This window comes from Carassius auratus, unplaced genomic scaffold (assembly GCF_003368295.1).
Source record: "Carassius auratus strain Wakin unplaced genomic scaffold, ASM336829v1 scaf_tig00001487, whole genome shotgun sequence".
NCBI lineage: Eukaryota > Metazoa > Chordata > Actinopteri > Cypriniformes > Cyprinidae > Carassius > Carassius auratus.
In genome coordinates, this window is record NW_020523363.1 from 26,550 (window position 1) to 47,311 (window position 20,762).

Here is a 20,762-nt window from a genome sequence, read left to right on the forward strand (position 1 = left end):
GGCCCGACTAGATGGAAAAATGTGGCATATTAAACCAAAGCCTCATTGTCTGCTTCTGTCCTTGACCGATGTTTGCTTTCCCAGATTCAAACCTTGACTTGACCGTGGGGAACGGCAGATTATTTCCATAAAGAGAGATAATAAGTGTTGTATGATCTCACACCTGCAATTCTCAATAAATATGCTGATTGCAATTTAGGGTCTCAAATGTGAAGACTTTCACCTTCAGCAATGAATGAACAAATCAGTTCCTAATTTATTCATGCAAAAATTAAAATTATTATAATAACTCATTTATTGCTAATCCTTAGAAATCAAAAGTTTTTTTCATATTTATGAGGCTTTCACATTGTTGTTGTTTGTGATTGTCTCAGTGTTTGATACATATTGCATACAAAATAATAAAAATATGCTTTTTATATCTTATAAAAAAGGTTGTTATGATTAAATCTAAAATACATACAGTATAAAAAATATGTAAATAGAATAAAATATTTGTGTTCTTATTTAACAAAAATCTTTCAACTGTTTCTTCAGAATATCTTCTTTTGTATTCCACAGAATTAAGAGTTAAGGCATGGTTTGAAAGAGCATAAGTGTGAGAGGGATCTTTTCTTTCAAGTTTATAGTGAGATTGAATTTAATGTCCTAGAGGGCCATTTGTATGGTCTTAAATATAAAAACCATTTCAAAGAAGACAACCCAAGTTTGTGTTTGTGTGGGCTGTTGTTCCTTCAAGCTATGCGCATTTTCCTTATAGTTAAGCTATAATGTCTTTTGTATGGATTTTCATCTTCACCCACTAAGCTACACTGTGTGAGGGCATGTGGTGACATTTGCAAGAGACAATTAGTATAATATTGCTTGAATAGTTTGTTTAAAATTGATGCTAGGGGTATGATAGTGAGTGTTGCTCTGACTAGATGTTAGCGCCTTTTGCTCAGCTCCACCAACACATTCCCATTATGTACATCTTTAGCATTGCTAATGCTCGTAGCTTCTATTCCCTCAAGTACCTGACTATCTCTGAGGTCTTCGCTCAGGGCAAAAAATACAAGAACTTGTCTTTCATTGTTACACCAGGACGACTTCTCCTCTAGCTCTGTTTTTCCTTCTTGTTTTCTCCCACAGTCAGCTGTTTTCCTGTCTAAAAAAGTGCTATTAGCATTTTTAAGTTAAGTTTCTTTTTGTATGTTGGTTTATTGACTAAAAAAACGACATACCTTAGAACGATTTTATATCTGATAAGACCTAATGTACGCTGATATTTTCATACTTGCTCTTTTTATAGCTCTTCCATGTACGCAATCTCTTATTTAAAAATGCTGTTTGAAGCAAGCATGCAGTATTAGGTCTACAGTAGCACAGGGCGCCGAATACAGCACAAGGCATCTGAGGCATATAAGTTTTGGCCGTTTTCTTTATGGAGTCACAAATAGCTGGCCGGCAGTATCATATTTACATTTTAAATATAGGCCAATCTATGGCAACCTCACTACAGTCATTAGTCTGCTGGCACCCAGCAATCAATGAGAGGAATGCTATACATGCACCGCTGATAGTCAAAGGGCATGAGTGTGGTAATGGAATGCAGTATATACAGTATGCACATGTAACAATAAAACATTGTCTAGCTATATAACCTCTGTTACTAATGTGTGTAGTTTAGGGATGGTGATGTAGGGAATGCTCCATATTCAGTCATTATTTTCCCTCAATATACAGTTTCGACATAGTTAAAATAGAAACATATTTCCTGCCGTGGCGCCAGGGTCAGCTGTTTTTCTGATGCATTCAAAGCCAGTACACTAAAATAATCTCCGGATAGTAACAAGAGTATCTTAGGGTGAGAGGATGGGGCTGAATTAAATATAACAGAACACCTGCTTTATCCATCCAAAGGGTGTAGGTAAAGCATCATTTCTGCAAAAATGCATGAGCTCAGCATGTGCTTTAATGTAATAAAAGAAGTTAATGTCACTCCTGACCGAATGGAAAATGATAATGCAATAATATATGACAGCTAGTTTTTTTGTTTTTATTTTTTTGCTTTGATTAGGTGGTAGGTGGTGGTATTGATTTTATCCTGACCTTTTAAAGACTAGGTGGGGAGAGAACTGATTGAAATAGCTGTGTTCAGCTCAGACCATCAAGGCTCAAATCCATCTTTGAAAACATGATCTTAAATTGCTAAACCTACCCCTCAGACTTGTAAACTTTGAGACTAGCTGGCCTGTAAGCTATAAACCATCCCAGAGATACGGATTCAGTCCATTCTTTCATTTCCACACCGACAAATTGCCTGAAACTAAACACTTCAGTGTCCGTTAGGCTCTGTTCCTGCACGATAATGCACTGTGATGGGAAGGAAATGACTATGCCAATCAGTGCCTTCAAGTCTTTTCTTGGGCCATGATTTTCCTTCATGGCCATTTCTCTCATAGCAAAAATGTAGAGTGTGGGAAAACTGCTTACCTTCTATTTTCTATTGTAAGGTTTAATTAAACAAGAAAATATTTGTAAATAATAATTAGAATAATATTACTACACTGTATAGTAATATATTACTGAGAACGCAATGTTGTTGTTGTTGTTGATTTGTATTTGTATTTTCGATGCTTGAGCTTGGTATTTAGGAATGTACGGATTCCTTAACAATTCATTAACAAAGGCTCACCCAGACCTATGGAAATCTTTAATTGTGGTTGCATACCTGAATTCTTTAGGTCCTGAGGGCACAGCTGTTGTGTTACATGCACATATAGCCTACTCCTGTCTCTTCAAATGCATTTGTCCCATCAAGGCTGTCATGTTTGTACAGTCATGTTGGTCTGTGTTCAGAATCCACAAACATAGCGGCAAGTTAAATGCAAAGGTACAATCATTTTAAACCTTCAGTGAGAAGTGTAGTGAAAGGAAAAAAAAACTGATTACTATGGAAAACTGTAGCACAGCTCTCTGTGACTACTCAGTTATTTATGAAATTTGTTATACGCTCGCTTTTCAGGGCAAATAGCAGTAATTCCAAGTGTACATGGAGCTTCCGAGGTTCTGCGGCCTTTTGTATAAATGTTTTATACGTACAAAACGGCCTGTGAAAGGCCATTTTGTACGAGCTTTGTAACTAGCTTTTCTTGGAAATGTTCATACCCTTACAAACATTTGAAAATACGCTTTTACTGCAATTATCATATGCTTTTTAAATGTGCAAGTCATGATCAAAAAGCAATCTGAAGGGATTGCAATTAAAAAATTTGTTAGCACGATTCACTGGTCATATGTTGTCACAAAAGCACTGAAGAATGAACTAAACATTTATTTTGATCAGTCAATATAATTTTAATTTCATGCAGTTCATACGCAATGTGCTAACAGCTTTGACCAACATGGTTCTGAGGCACGCTGGGCTATGATTCCTACAATTTATTTGATGGTAGTGTTGGTAACTGACTTCAGACTCAAGCTGTGCGTATCATCTTTTATTTATTGAACTCTCAGATTCCAGCTCTTCACATCCAGAGCAAGAGAGAAGAAATTGCTTTCCACATATGGTGATAAAACAGGCCAGTGGCATAATGAAACTCAATGACATATTTAGCACTCTGTACAATACGCAAAGGTTAGTCTCATTGTAAGACCAGGTTTACTACTGCTCAGCAATTTTTTTAATGATTTTTGTTTTTAATTTATTATTTAGAGGTTCAAGGTGTAGCACTGAAACCCTATTGTACTTGTTAGAATGGTCACAGATGAGCTATTTCCACGTTAAAACTGATCATGCAGTCCAAACCGTAAGTCGTAGACTTTAGACTTGGAGGAATGGTAGTACTTACACCGTCAACAACGTGACCGAGGCTCACTCCAATCAGCCTGATGAGGGCACTACAGTTATTGAGAGCACGCATTCGCTCATGACTCCTGATTCTGCAGTATTATGCAAACTTTTGTGCATGAGGCTTAGCTTCCAGGAGCACTGCTGATTAACAGTCTATTCTTGTCTGTAACAAGTTGTATTTCAGCAGTGAAAATGTGAATTGTACCAGTGACCTGGAGTACACTTGTTAATCCCAAACATATGCTTATAATCCTCTTAGTACAGGCCCTTTTTGTAAAATGTCTAGCTCCCCTTCCAGTCCTTCCATGGAATCTGGAGGGAGCAGAGATAGGCTCATTGCAGCCGTCCTCCAAGTTTGACATCCATCTGTCTCCAGCTCTCTAGCCCTCAGTGGGGTTTGGCTCAGCCGCAGACCCCTTGAGTGTTGCTCAAAGACTTTTTGTGATTGACTACATATTTCTGCTCACAGTCGGCCTGCTTATGGCCTGCTTGCTCTGATAGGCTCCTGCTGGCCTCTAAAGCTGTCAAAGCTCTTGGCAATTTGTAATCCATACATCCTTATTTCCACCCCATGGCCCAGTCCTGGCATGCCTAGTCCCGGCATGCCCTTAGGTACAAAGTTCCAGTGACAATGCATTCAGGAAGTTGGATGAAATATTAACAGTTTTATTTTTAATTAACCCAAGTCTAGTTTGGCAATTGTGAAAGTCTTAAATGTTATTTATGTGTTAGGTAATTAGTGTCATTTATATACAAACATCAATACAGATAACTCTTAAGACTTTAAAGGGATAGTTCACCCAAAAATTTAAACGCTGTCATTAATTACTCACCCTCATGTCGTTCCAAACCTGTAAGACCTTCGTTCATCTTCAGAACACAAATTAAGATATTTTTGATGAATTCCAAAAGCTCTCAGACCCTCCCATAGGCCGCAAGGATCCTAACATGATCAAGATCCAGAAACGTAGTAAGGATATTGTTAAAATAATCCATGTGACATCAGTGGTTCAACCATAATATCATCAGCAGTTTAACATATGCATCGTATGTATGTGGATGCATTGTTTATGGATGTGATGCTCTCCAAAATTGTTCCAGGGTGAGAGGAGCCTTTGTTGAAGAGACGAATTATTGAATAAAGTTGTTATTTTTGTTTTCTTTGCACACAAAAAGTAGCTTTTTCGTAGCTTCATAAAATTACGGTTGAACCACTGATGTGTTCGGGGTGGGACCTTTATTTTAACAGCAGTGCCTGAGCACTAGTGATGGCAAATTTTAGATTATTTGAGAGAGTCGGACTCCCAATCGAAGGGTTGTGAGTTCAAGTCCCGGGCCGGCAGGAATTGTAGGTGGGGGGAGTGCATGTACAGTTCTCTCTCCACCTTCAATACCACGACTTAGGTGCCCTTGAGCAAGGCATCGAACCCCCAACTGCTCCCGGGCGCCGCAGCATAAATGGCTGCCCACTGCTCCGGGTGTGTGTTCACAGTGTGTGTGTGTGCACTTCGGATGGGTTAAATGCGGAGCACGAATTCTGAGTATGGGTCACCATACTTGGCTGAATGTCACGTCACTCACTTTCAGTAAAATAAACAAATCTTTTTTCGAGTGGTTTCATTCATTTTATTTGTTTTATCAAATATAATCTAATGTGTTACTTTCCTAACATGTCTATTAGTACTTAAACAAATGTTGATCAAACTACAAACAATACAAACCTATAATGCTATAAGAACAGATTAGCTCACCTCACCTCATATCTGACAAGTCTTTGTGTTTGAGTCGTTCTTTTATCACGTGGCAGCCCTGTAAGCTTTAACCTATGCACTCTGAGCTGGAAAGAGAATTGATGAGTTCATTTATCAAGTCATCATCAGGATTGAGTCCTTCCTTCACCACGTGACAGCCCCATAAGCTTTAACCACAGACTGTATAAAAGGCTTTAACCTATCATTTGTTCTTTTGTCACGTGATGTGACCGCATTGGAAAGAGAAATTACAAGCTTCCTTACAAACGGGGGCATAGTTATTATCATCATCATCATCATCATCATTATTTTAATCATTATTATATTCATTATTTTCTCTTACAGTTACTGCATTTCTAGTATAAAATTGTAGCTTTACTTCTTACAGTTTATAAATATGTGAATTTCTATTTCTGTCATTATGGTTATTTTCCATACACTGAATGTTGTAACATGTAAAATGAGCGTTACCTTGGCTTTATTTGAAAAATATTATTCCCAATGTACACGAACTTCACAGAATACTGAGTGTCCTTTTCTTTACATTGTTTACTTCATTTTTAATTATATTTTTATTAAATATTTATTTATTTGTGAAAAATACTTTGTCATCTAAAGTAGAAATATGTTTATTTTAAACATTTATTTTTTAACCAATTTTCAAATTATTTAACATTTCCCAATATATATATATATATATATATATATATATATATATATATATATATATATATATATATATATAAAATTGTAATCAAAAATTGGTTAAAAAAAAAAACTATATCGGGGCAACCACTAGTCCTAGTAATTTTGTGGACCTTGATGGTGTTATGATCTTTGCTGTCAATGAGAGGGTCAGAGAGTTCTCGGATTTCATCAGAAATATGTTCATGTGTTTTCTGAAGATGCACGACATGAGGGTGAGTAATTAATAACAGAGTTTTCAGTTTTAGGTGAACTATCCCTTTAATATTTGCTTTCAGCTTTAAAGCAGAGTGACAACAACCTGTAAGATATTGATTGTGGAGTGGAAATATGAGGATTTCTTGTTTTACAAAAATGCCAGTATGCCAGATGAAAGGTTGGTGAGCTCTAAATCAACATCAAGACTAATGTAAAAAGAGCTGCACATTGTCATAGCGTGCAGAACGTTTTAAATATCATTTTAAGAGCTTTGTCAGGGATTCTGTTTTAAAAAATTATACGTTTTCTTTAATTTAATCTGCCATTGAGATTTCTGTTACAGTTGGACATCCCCTCTGCAGAGCCTTCATTTGGCATCCATTTGGGACGTTTTTAAACAGCATCGATTAGACTTTAGAATGTTTTTTTATGTAGCTAGTTTTAGTTTATTCAGACACCATTCAAACCATTGAAATATTTATTTTCATTTTATTCAAATTAATGCTGTTCTATTGAACATTCTATTCATCAAAGAAGTTTCCCCAAAAATATTAAGCGGCACAATTGACGTTTCACCATTGGTAATAACAGGAAATGTTTTTAAAACACCAAATCAGCATATTAAAATGTTTGCTAAAGGATTATTCTGAAAGAAAATTGAAGACTCAAGTTAGGGTTAGGGTTAGGGTTACTTTTGTATAGTAGATGCAATTTAATATTTGAAGTAAAATAACTGACTAAGATAAGAGTGAATGGACTCCCCTGATGGAGTAAACCTGTTTGATCAACCATCCAGCACATAAATGTTAACCATTCATCAACAGACGTAATAGTGCCTACATTCTTTATTGTCGGAAACAGCCTACTTAAAGTGATTTTTTTTCAGGGCAAATCTCCCACATTGTTTGACAGAGCCCACCCTAAGAACAGGTTTTGCCACAAAGCCATTTTTTTGGTAAATAATTTACCATCCCTCTTTGTATCTTAGAGGAATTTCACTACCTTCCAGACTGCATTTTTGTTTACTCAGGTAGAATGCACAAGTGAACAGATTTACCTGGTTAAAGTGCAGTAGTGTTGTTGTCCCCATCATCTTTCAAGGTTTTTAGCATTCATAATTCAATGGTTGCATTGGAGGTCAAAAGTACCCATTTGAAGTGAAGTAAACTTTGGTTTTAGAAAACTGTTTGTACACTGGATGTCTGAGGTACTTTTTGTTGCTTGTATTAAAGGTGTGCAAATGGGACGATCATGAAGAAATAATCTTGACATAAATATGAAGGATTGCTGACAGAATGAAGCCATATTACCAGCATTGCTGTTTTAATGTTTTCAACATAAGTTCAAGTTCTTGCTTTCTTTTTGTTGAAGTTGCCAGAAAGGGTAAATTATTGAAAAATCTATTTGACCATATCCAGAGGAGTTTATCTCGAAAAGCGTTTGATCATGTTTCTTTTTCTCCTTAATTCCATCTTCACTTTCATTAAGTCCTATTCTTTTTTATCTTCTAGCATTCAGTGTCTCCACTCATACACTAATACCGACTTTATCAATTTCTCCAGTATTAACTGAAAGCTGCTGCCTGCAATAGTCAAGGCAAGGCTATTTATATAGCACATTTCATACACGATGGTAATTCAAAGTGCTTTACAAAAAAAAGTAATATACCATATACACAATACTATATTATTATTTAAATGTAATCAATTAAAATGTCCTTGAAACATCTGACTGATCTGTTCATTTGAATACACTGTCTTTTAAAAGAGTTAAATCAAATTCTAAATAGCTTTTGAAATGTTTTCTAAGTCAGAAGAAACTAAGCACTTCAATTTTTTTTTCTTTTGAGAATGACAATAATAAAAAATATATTTTTATTTAAGAAATAGTTGACCTAAAATAAAAATGAATTTACTTCCCCTTTAGGCCATCCAAGATGTAGATAAGCTTGTTTCTTCAAATTTAGGATCAACAAAAACATCAAAACTATTCACAAGTAATCCACATGACTCCAGTCCTTCAATTAATATTTTATGAAGTCAAAAGCTGCGTGTTTGTAAGAAACAAATCAATCATTGGGGGTGTTTAACTTTAAACAGCTGCTTCTGGCCCTAATCCATAATAATGTTTCCTTTAGTGAAGAGTTGATCTCTTCTTGTCCTCTTACATCAGTATCAACCATCATATTTGTTTAGAACTGTTTTGGACTGTTTAAGATTTTAAACAAGTACTTGATCTTTGCATATTTCTCTCCTGATTCAGACGAGACAATTTTATCACTGGAGAAAGCAATATTATAGATATAGGACTCATATTTTTGCTGAAAGCAGATTTGTTTCTTACAAACACACAAGTTATCAGTGTTAATTATTGGGTTTCCAAATTCCATTTTCAAAAGGAGTTGCCCAAATGCAATTCTAGAAGCGAGCACAACATAACTTAATTTACTGGTTTCTTTTTACATTGGAGCTAATCTGTGTACGTCTTGACAGCCTTCATTTTATACTCATAATTTCAGTGTTTACAACGGGGACTAGACGACTTTGAGCTTCACATAAAAAAAATTGTTTTCGTACTTAACATTTCCATTTTTCCATATTAGACACATCTCTGCACATTCAGAAGGCAGCAATTATCACATTTGCTTTGGGAGAATAACATATGTTGTATTTTGTGCAGGCTATTAAAAATAACAATAAGGGAATAAAATCCACCCTGTGGCTTTTTAAATTGGTTTTAATATAAAAAGGAGGTATAATTAGAACATGCTATGTAGCTGTATCATTTTTTTCTTCTTAACATTTTTATGATGTTTCTTCCTGCTTTACTTTCTCTAAACAAGATGTGACCGTTTGAGCATATCTGTGCAGTGACAAATAGATTTAGACGTCCTTTTCGGCAACCTTTTAGTCTCACCGCTTGCCTTGCAAGAAATTTGCATATAATCATGCTTGGCTGACATAAGAAGGAAATTTTGCAGAAGGCAATTGAAGTGCAGAAACCGAATACATTTGAATGTATTGAAGCCCAGATTTTTTCAAAGGAACAGGAAACACAGTGCTGTGTCTTCAGCACACCATCCTTTCCTGAAACATGATACCAGATGTCCTTCATGCATTTTACATTATGTTGTTGTAAAGAGAGGGTCAGCCAGGTTGTTTTCACATATGCCCACTCTGCCCAGGAATGTCAGAGACGATGTTGGATTATGAGGATCCATGATGATGATTTATTCCACATAAGGAATGACACTTTTTATTTTTTTGCAATAGATTTTTATATATGCTAACAATGTTTTATAGGAAGCAAGCTGGAAGTTATACACTACCAAAAGTTTGATTTAGTTTTTGAAAGAAGCAAATACTTTTTTCAGCATACTTAAAAAAAAAAAAAAAAAAAAAAAAAAAAAAAATAATAAAATGAGCAGCAAATCAGCATATTATGCTGTTTTAATAATATAATATATAATGCTTTCATCAGGATCACCAAAGACTGGAGTAATGGAAATTCAGCTTTGCCACCACAGGAATAAATTACGTTTTAAAATAAACTCTTATTTTAAAACTTTTATTTTTAATTGTAATAATATTTGATAATATTACATCTAATCAAATAAATGCAGCCCGTTTTGAGCATAAAAAGCCTATTTCAAAAACATTAAAAAAATTCATACTGACCCGACCAACATTTGAACGGTAGTGTGCATAGTGTACAATCTAACTCTATGAATCCATAAACACTTTTCCTTGAAAACAAAGGCAGTCAATGCAAAATATTGGAGCAAATTTTTACTCCTGCTTTCAAGTCACGAGTAATTTTTATAAATTCAATAAAACCCCATCTACTGTATGGTATTGAACAATTACAACATTAAAAAAATTTTCTCAGGTTGCTTTGTCCATCCCATATGACTACTATCCTCCATATAGCTGATTTAGGATGTAGTCAAGACTCATTTTAAGATCTTTTATAATAATGAAGGTTAAGTTGCTTTGCTTGTATCTGTGGCCGTCAGCCACTGCTTTGGTGGACTCAATTGGCTGGGGATACGATTTAGCACATTTTCTAATTTAATTAGTCAGCGCAATGGCTCAGTTCTGGCTGATCTCTCACTGCCTAAATCAAGTCCAGCTCAATTTGGACTCAATTACCGTCTGCTTGCTTAGGCTTATAGCCGTCTAGGCTTATAGAATTGAAATAGGAACATTTAATCATGACCCAAAGGGTTTTCAGCTTTTAATGTGATGTTTTACCCAGATCTAATTTAAACAACCCACTGTTGTTTTTGCTTATCGAGATGAGTAGAAAGTCACATGATCCTTTGAATGACACAGGAACAGAAGATAAATTGTTTCCCTCGCTAAATACAGTCTTGAATCATCCACTGGACACAACAGGCCGTTTGTCTGTGGCTAATGGTGTGTATCTGAACTGCACCAAATATGTCATTACTTCCTCAGCCGATTGATCAAATATGTTCTGTTACACAAACTCTTGTGTGCCCTGGAGATTGTGCAGGTACACCTAACTCACAGTATGCTCCTTAACTTAAACATGTCAGCTGGACCAAATGCAGCCCTATCTTTAGCTTTGCCAACTAGTGTCCTTATTTGTCGATTCTTCTCATACGTTGTTTGAAGCGAGTCCAGGGGCTCATTTCAGACAGCTCAATACATCAACCAAATAGCTTTTAGACAGAGATACCTGCTCTCTTCACTTTTTGGGGAGGATGTGAACGTGCCTGCAAAACCACCTTTAGAAAAAAATAAAAACTCAACTTTATTGTTTAGTAGTGTATAATTTTTAATTCAAGACAAAAGTTTTTATCACAACTGTATGGAACTACGTCTGTGGCTTCATTATGAACTTTATACATTCACTAACAATAACCATGAGATTTATTATTGCAAATATATCTCAGAAATATCAGCTATGAATTTTCGAAAGTTTGTTATGTCCTTGTCATAATATTTATTTTCATAAAGCTTAAATTAAATTTTATAGTTGTTGCAATTTTAGTGCTTCAGCTTTAACATATTTTAGTTAGTTCCCAAGGTATAATTTGTAATTTTCTTTGCTTTCATTGTTTAAGTTTTTCATCTAATCTTTATATTTTATTTAGACAGAATTGTCCTTAAATTTATTGTGTATGATTGTTGTGATTAGGAGTTCAAACTTATGTGGCCTATTTTGTTCAGCTAATGAAAATGTCATCTCAAATGTGTTGCTTGTTCAAAAATGTTTCAAAAATCTGCTGGAGAAATACAACATGCTTTCTGTCATTACAATAACTATCCATTAAAAAAAATCAGTACTTCAGGGACCTGCTTACTCACTATGCAATAGGAACGTAATCTCAAGCTAACTCAGGCAAATTCAAATTTGTTTTGTTTTGATTGGTTTGATAAGATTATCATTAAGGGAATGTCAGGAAATACCTGGAGTTTTGTTAGTAATGTCTCATAGAAGGTTTTACTTTTATCTAGTTATGATTAAGAAAACACAGCACACTTTTAATTCTGCAGCTGTTCTTGTATTCTCTTCGTTTATTTTACTTCTGTGGAAAGGAGTGTCCAGAATATTCTTCAAACACCAACCTTTTATGTTCCACAGAAGAATATGTGCTTGGAACAATACGTATTTTGGTAACACTTTACAATAAGGTTCAATAAGGTACTAAGGTACTAAAATATAAGTGTATTTTTTTTTTCACATAATGTTTATTTTTAACAATGTTTTCTAGACTTCTTTCCTATTAGGTGCAAAGTTTTTTTTTCACAGTTTTAGCTGAATGTGCTGCATGCCACAGATCACAGGAGATGTGTTTTTAGAAGATTTTATCACCACTCTGGGCGTCTGGAAACCATGGACAGTTTGCTGAGATATTGACTCTGCTCAGATCTCTCCGAGCTGGCCATTCAAAGCCACATTGGGGCCATTCCCCATTAAGACATCTGTGCAGAGTGTCACTTCAGAGGCTAGGTGCTGTGCTGAAATACACAACCCATCAACACTTGCTCAGAGTGTCACTTTGACAAGATGGCTCCTCAGGATAGTTGTCACTCTGTGTGATTTAAAATACAGCCGTACAGAATGTATGATCACTAAGAGCACTCAAAGTTTTTTGTGCATATATCTGAATTGTCACATGGACTTTAACCCTTGTGTGCTCCTCATTTGGGAGTCACACTCATGGTCCCACCAATTCACATCAACACATAACACAACTCATCTCAACAAATTAGAATATGGTGACATGCCAATCAAACCTGAGCCTCAAAATGGTCTCTCAGTTTGGTGCACTAGGCTACACAATCATGGGGAAGACAGCTGATCAGACAGTTGTCCAGAAGACAATCACTGACACCCTTCACAAGGAGGGTAAGCCACAAACATTCATTGCCAAAGAAGCTGGCTGTTCACAGAGTGCTGTATCCGAGCATGTTAACAGAAAGTTGAGTGGAAGGAAAAAGTTCGGAAGAAAAAGAAGCTCAACCAACTGAGAGAACCACTGCCTTATGAGGATTGTCAAGCAAAATCGATTCAAGAATTTGAGTGAACTCCACAAGAAATGCACTGTGGCTCTGGTTAAGACATCAAGAGCCACCACACACAGACGTGTCAAGGAACTTGCTGAACCACAGACAACATCAGAGGCATCTTACCTGTTAAGGAGAAGAAGAACTCGACTGTTGCCCAGTGGTCCAAATTGTATTTCATTTGGAAACCAAGGTCCTAGAGTCTGGAGGAAGGGTGGAGAAGCTCATAGCCCAAGTTGCTTGAAGTCCAGTGTTAAGTTTCCACAGTCTGTGATGATTTGGGGTGCAATGTCATCTGCTGGTGTTGGTCGATTGTGTTTTTTGAAAACCAAAGTCACTGCACACGTTTACCAAGAAATTTTGGAGCACTTTCATGCTTCCTTCTGCTGACCAGTTTTTTGAAGATACTGATTTCATTTTCCAGCAGGATTTGGCACCTACCCACACTGCCAAAAGCACCTAAAGTTGGTTAAATGATCATGGTGTTGGTGTGCATGGTGTATTGTCAAGAGGAAGATGAGAAACAAGAGACCAAACAATGCAGATGAGCTAAAGGCCACTGTCAAAGAAACCATACAACCTCAGCTGTGCAACAAACTGATCACCTCCATGCCACACCGAACCGAGGCAGTAATTAAAGCAAAAGGAGACCCTATCAAGTATTGAGTACATGTTCAGTAAATGAACATACTTCTCAGAAGGCCAACAATTCACTAAAGAATATTTTTTTTATTGGTCTTACGGAGTATTCCAATTTGTTGAGATAATGAATTGGTGGGTTTTTGTTAAATGTGTTAAATATAGGGATGTCTCGGGTCTCGGGTCTAATGGCCTTGTTTTTATGGTTTCGGATTAAATTTCTAACAAATTTAATTTATGATTATGAATGTTTATTAAGGAAATTGCTCAATTTAGGTTCATTATTTCAGCCTGGACATTGATCCCTCTGACTTGTTTTTATTTTGTCATCTCTAGATGTTACACTCTCAAGGTTTTGCTTTTTAGTTTTGTATCATTCCCAACGCAAGCTCAATAAACTGAGAGATGATGGCATTTGGTTCTGCATGGAGTTATATCTTTGTACCTTTCTTCCTGTCATAGAACAATACATCATGGAAACCAGACACCTGTCAAGACTGCATCTGCTACAATGATGTTGTCATCTGCAAACCCACTCGCTGCCAAAATCCCCAGTGTGACTTTCAGAGGGTAAGAATGAATTATTTGCTCATGGACAACTAAAACGGGGCAATAACAGGGCTAAGGTGCTTGATGAATGCCTTGTTAGCTTATAGGTATGAAAGCAGACAATTAAACATTAAAGGGTTATTTCACCAAAAAAATGAAAATTAGCCTGTTATTTAATCCCCCTCAAGCCATCCTAGGCATTTATGACTTTCTTCTTTCAGAATACATTCGTCTTATAAAAGATTTGCCTGGCATTTCTAAGCTCTATCATTGCAAATCAAACTTGAAAAAGCTGAACAGAAATGAAAAATGTTGCCTTGGAGAGAAATAAAAATAGGTTGCAGTTGAAGTACTAAAACTATCAATATTTATAAAAATGGCAATGCGCATAACAAAATTACTTAAAACCTAAACCAAATTTAAAATGAAAACATTTGAAAAGCTAATTAAAACTAAATAAATTAGTTTGTAGTACATAAATAATACTAAAATAACACTGGTTGCAAATGCCAATAGTTTTGATCCCGTTATGTTTCCTTGGTCCTGAGTCATGATAAAATGTTCTCTAGGATGTTAATACATCTCTTCAAATGTCTTTGGATCTTTTCCTAGGGCGAGCGCTTGAGAATCCCACCCAACAAGTGCTGTCCGGAATGTTTCGCACAGTTGCCTGGGATCTGTCAGCATGAAGGAATGGTTTATGGGGTAAGTGACACTGCTTATGACACAACTCCAATGAAAGATGCTAAAAGCCTCATCCTGTTCCTTGGCAAATCTTCCCACTTCTGGTCAAACACCCGGTGATTGCTTCGTTTTGTGCACAAAAGCGGTTTTGTTACCATTCACTCTTCCTTGCCAGAGCAAGCTTCTTTTTTTGTCCCAGTCATCCCTGCTAAAGAGCCACTTGGTGCTCTGTTTAAGATTCTAGCAGTGTAGCTTTCAAGTCAAGTAGCATTTACTTAGGAGAGCAGGCTGTGTTGGCATTCAGGCTCAGAACAATAAGTGATCTTTGTGACATTCTGTTTGCACAAATTTAAAGATAACAGTTTTCTAATTTATTTTAAGACTTTTATTGTGTTTTGCAGTCAGCATCTCTCTTGATCCATGTCCTTAATAACCACTCTCTCTCTCTCCCCCACTCACTCACTCACTCACTCACTCAGCATAACAGTCAGTGGAGTGATTCCAAATGTTCGGTGTGCACATGCTCTAATGGGAAGGTGACCTGTGGGCCACGTGCTTGTCCTCCTCTTAGTTGTGGGAAAGACCAGAGTCCTTTCATCCCAGATGGAGACTGCTGCCCTGTATGTGCTCATAATGGAGGTACAGTAAGCTGCAACTTTTTTAATGTTCAACTTCTTGTGACGGTTATTGCTTTCCTTTGCCACCGTTTCTTGTTTTCGTCAGACATTGTATTTACTTCATAGGAAAAATTTGATAATGTTTAGGAATGTATTGTCCTATAGAACACACGACATCACATGGAAATCAAAATAATAATATTTTTTGGGACAAATTCACTGGGTACATTTGTTTATATCTATATTTTTAGGAATATATATTTACTTTTTTATAAAGTTGAATATGTTGATTTATAACACCTGAAAACAATATTAATGGTCAAAGAGAAATGAACATAAGCTACCCCTGATAAAAACTTTTTGTCTCGATTTTCTTGTTAAAGTATGTTTTCAAAATGCATGTCACTGAATTTATTGTGAACAATTCATCCATCCTTATGGTTCGTCTTGTCTTTTTTTTTTTTTTGACCATTTATTTATGAGTCAAAATATAACAACAGACTTCTCTCTGGTGATGTATTTTGGACTTCTCCAGTCATGACGTCCGCTTAAACCTCAAACCTTTCTTAAAGTTTACTACAAGCTTACGATCAGATCTGCCCCCATCCAATCAAAAACCCAAGGACAGAACCAACTTCCCTTCCTAAATGTTCTTCATGTACATCATGTTACAGATGAAATTATCTGTTGGTAATTCAACAAATGTCAAAAATGTGTGTCAATTCTGTTGGCCTCAAATGGAATTGCCATCCGTTTGAGCACCTCTAACAGCATTGTCTCAACCGGTGGTGTAAATTTGGGCATGAATTTGCTCAAACAATGTCAAACTGGGTAGATACTGAAGACTTTTTGAAAACCGCTATTGATTTTGCTGTTCTTTTTGTTGTCACTAGTGGCACATATATTACAACACTTCAGCTTTTGCGTGTTGTGTTGTTTGAAGCAATCATGTGTTTGCCTCTCTTTTTTGAATGTTTTGCTGATTGCTTTTAACAGGTTTGCTTTTTCTTAGCTATATGTGTCACAAGAGGGTTTATTCTGCTTCATACTGTCAGAGACCAATGATCTGCTTTTTTCTTTTAGAGATTAGAGTACAATTTTGCAATTAAAATATTCTTTCTCACTCCATAGCCTCTTGCTCTTGGGAAGGCCGTCAGTACAGAGATGGGGTGGAATGGACATCCAGCCCCTGTACAAAGTGTCGATGCAAAAACGGTCGTGCTGAATGCCTGGTTGCAGAGTGTCAGCCCGTTACATGCAAAGCGGTCAGTAACAAGCCAAAACTGTGTTTAGATGTGCAAAACTTTCCATGCCATCTGTAAACCTAGACTAATTAACCCTGTTATTATACATATTGTTCTAGCTATTAAAAACAGCATGTTGATGTACTCATTTGATAAACAGAATGAGATTCTGGTGGTCCGGCCAGGACAGTGCTGTCCTCAATGTGAGCCGAATCCCTGCATGGAGGCTGGGAATGAGTACAAGGTAAGCCGGAAAAGAGATTTGAGGAAGGTGAAATATACACAGAAATCCCAGGACAGAGATAGATTGAGAGTGACAGATGGGACAATGCATGACTGTATTACGGAAGACCTTTTGAAGGAGGGGATCGTAAGTGTGGGTTAAAGTGTGTTCATCATTAATACTGTGGCAGATGGGTTTAGCATAAAGCCTGTCTGAGTGTGTGTGTGTGATATGCTTGTCACTCCTGCTTCTGTCATTCTTCCACACTTCATTCTTTGCCTCATATCATCTCGTGTTCCTCTCTCCATTGTTCTCACACACATTACACATCATTGCCTCAAGTGACTCTTCATCCGTTTGCTCACTCTCTCTCAATTTGCAGTTTTTGTCTGCTTCATTAAAGGGAAATTTCACCCCAAAATCAAAATTCTGTCTTTAATTACATGTCATTCCAAACCCATAAGACCTTCATCCATCGTTGGAAACACAAATTAAGATATTTTATATGAAATCTGACAGCTTTCTGACCTTCCATAGACAGCAAGGATATTACCAAAGTCAAGACACAGAAGCGCAGTTAGGACATTGTTAAAATGAACCATGTGACATCAGTCGTTCAACCGTAATTTTACGAAGCTATGAGAATACGTTTTCTATGCAAAGAAAACAAAAATAATGACTTTACTCAAGAATTCTTCTTCTTGTGCCGTTGTGGAGAGGATGACGACACATGTGCATGCTTTCTTCTGCATGTGTTTTACATCAGCACGCCACACGCTTGCGTCATGATGAAACTCTCTTAAACAAATAAAGCTCCAGAGTCAATATTACTATAGACATAGCATATAAAGATGATGGTTGAATCATGCGGTTAATTCTTAAATTATTCCATTTGATCACCGCTGTCTGGAGTACGTGGTTTCATCCTTGCAGTACTGACACCTCTCTTTAGACACAAGCGTCACAAGCGTCCCAGAAATCTCTCATCAGCATGTCATTTAGGGCTGTTTCTCTGTTCACCGTGCTCTCAGCAATCACGTCCCACTCAGCGGAATTCAGCTCTTTTGATCACAGTGGATCGTGTGAAAGCAAAGCAGGGATTTAGAGAGGATAACATCCACCACTCTTTTCATCTCCTTCTAGTACTTGTCTTGTTCACTACAGCATTGGCTGAAATTGTCATTAATTTTAAATTCATTATGTGCTGTAATTTGTTCTGCTGCTGAAGCTTTGAAGAGCATTGAGATGCCATCTGAATTTTTAAATTGAATCGAGACATTGGTGGTGTAGCTTTGTTTTTTTGGGATTTTACATGCATTTAAAAAATGCAGTATTGATGGCAGATGTCCCCCTTTCTCAGAAGTCTTTTACTGTGTATGTGGTGTGTCCTTAGCATGGTGAGCAGTGGCAGAGAGGCAGCTGTACCACCTGTGTGTGCGATCGCGGTCATTCTCGCTGTCAGACAGAGAAGTGTCCTCCTCTCCACTGTGACAAGGTCAGCAGGAATCCATTCCACCCCAACACTTCATGTAAAACACACTTTCTTGACCTTCACACTTGCAGAGAAGATCACAAAAGAGATGCTGTAGGCTAACTGACTGTTGTCATTTACAATTGAATACAATCTCACTTTGATTCTTCAAGTTTATGCTTCTTGGGCCTATAAGTGACAGTTAGGATTTTCGTCATCCAGGATTGTTTGCACCATATATTTCACATTTTGTCTGTTGCTCCGGGTGTTTTTCATCTCAGTCTTTTGCTTTCATGCAAAATTCATGATCTTATGTAAACTGTGCTTTAGAACAATACTCAGCAGGAACAGACATTTGGTTTTTATATCTTACCTTATAGCGTGACTCTTTTAAAAGAGCATGAAATTACCTCATTAAATGAAAATGAGACTTTTATGGCTTATACCATTTATTTTATTAACTGGAGTCCATATATATGCTAAAAGTTGTCAAAATTCACTTTTAGCATATTTAAACAGTTCTTCAGTCTTTTCTTATAGGCTATTATATATTTTCCTATTTTTTATTAAAAAAAAAACACACAATTTTGTGGGATTTATAAGGGAGTATTTTGGGTTATATACAAGTTAAGCTCTATTAAATGGAAGTTGTTGTTTACAACAGATTTTTTTATTTGTTTTTTTACAAACTGAGGCACAAGTAAAAATGATTGGTTACATTTTTTAAAGCTGTCCTTGTTACAGTGTATTTATACTGTTAAATACTGAGTAATATTAATTAATTACATGTACTTTCTATATGGTTAGGTTTTAGCTTAGGGTTACTTGCATGCAATTATGCATAATTTATTGCTATTATAATAGTAAGTACCTGTAATGTGTCACAAGAACACCGTAAAATAAAGGGTTACCAAATGTCCTGATGTGCATTATAACAAGTGTGACATTTTATAATGTCTGCTAACGTGTGTTCTCCTCAGGGTCAGACGAAGGTCAAGCGAGCTGGACAGTGTTGTGAAGATTGTGTCTCATCAAAAGGCAGCTGCCTCTATGAGGGCATTGCCCGTTACCATGGTGATATGTGGAATGGCACCGGTTGTGAGTTCTGCATGTGTGAACGGGGTCAGGTGCTGTGCCAACGGGTCGAGTGCGCCAGATCAGAGTGCCCACGGGTATGTGTCTAATTTTATAGGGAACACATTTCTATGCAGAGCTATCAGCAGGGACACATACTTGCTCTGCTCATTAAAAGACACAATTAACAAGCTCAGCTTGAGGGGATGCCCTATATATATATATGTTTACTATTATTAGGGCAAAATATACCAGATGAATTTGAGACCTGGGGCACATTATCTCTGTGGTCATCTGTCCTGGTTATGAATTATAACTTTATTCAATCAATATATTCTCTGCTTCTCCATTAATCATAAGGAGCTTTGAAAGGTTGAGCAATGTGGAGATTTATCACTTATTAATTATACTTTTGGCCCCAATCCAGAATTGCCACTATAAAGGTTATTCTGTAGAGAGGAAACTCTGACTTAAAAGTTTTGAAGCCCTGTGAATTTCACTACTTTGAAGTTTAAAAGAGTAGTACACAAGTTTGAACAGAAACCTATCAGGTCTTAAATGTTACAAACATTCTGGAGCAAAAAACTATTATGCATGCTCTAAAAAGTGGTAACGCAATTATTTTTAAATATTTCTACTTCAACCTCATGTCAGTCTGTATATATATATATATATATATATATATATATATATATATATATATATATATATATATATATATATATATATTATTTTTTTCAGTGCAGTGGTTTTTTAGGTCCTGCATTAATTAAAATAAGATCTGATGTTCATTGAAGTCATAGTAATAGAGTGTGTCATTAAACAACAAACAAATACAACAAATGCTTCTATATCTTTTTGAAAACATTGATCAAACCCTCTTTCCCATCTTTAGTTCCGTATTTCACTGACATTTTCTGATTCGCCTGTAAAACTACCATGGCTTTGGTGATCTAACACAGTGTTACAAAGAAACAACTAAAGATTCTCTCATGAATGTAAATGACTATTGATAGCGGCCCCCTATAAAGAACCTCAGAGGTAGAATTGGAAATGTGATGTAATTAGAGATTTGTGGCTCTGTGTCAGACGGCTAATCATTCCCCTGTGGGTGTTTTCATGCTGAAATTAAATGAACTAAAATTTCACACCTTGTGCCAGGGAGAAAAACTGGTCCATTTGCCTGGGAAATGCTGCCAGAGTGTAAGATTACAACCAGTTCCTGTACATATT

General features: G+C 36.4%; 1 protein-coding gene across 1 annotated transcript in view; it reads left to right on the top strand.

The window, feature by feature from the left end:
• Positions 1 to 20,732, top strand: part of LOC113069332 (extracellular matrix protein FRAS1-like) — a gene marked incomplete at its 3' end in the record, with an annotated part of 41,968 nt that extends 21,236 nt beyond the window's left edge. Inside the window, exons 3-10 of the mRNA XM_026242342.1 lie at positions 14,130 to 14,237; positions 14,829 to 14,921; positions 15,380 to 15,539; positions 16,649 to 16,782; positions 16,922 to 17,005; positions 18,378 to 18,479; positions 19,436 to 19,627; positions 20,691 to 20,732. Coding sequence (XP_026098127.1) covers positions 14,130 to 14,237; positions 14,829 to 14,921; positions 15,380 to 15,539; positions 16,649 to 16,782; positions 16,922 to 17,005; positions 18,378 to 18,479; positions 19,436 to 19,627; positions 20,691 to 20,732 — 915 coding nt within the window. The remainder of the gene's footprint in view (positions 1 to 14,129; positions 14,238 to 14,828; positions 14,922 to 15,379; positions 15,540 to 16,648; positions 16,783 to 16,921; positions 17,006 to 18,377; positions 18,480 to 19,435; positions 19,628 to 20,690) is intronic.
• Between the last annotated feature and the right edge of the window lie 30 nt (positions 20,733 to 20,762).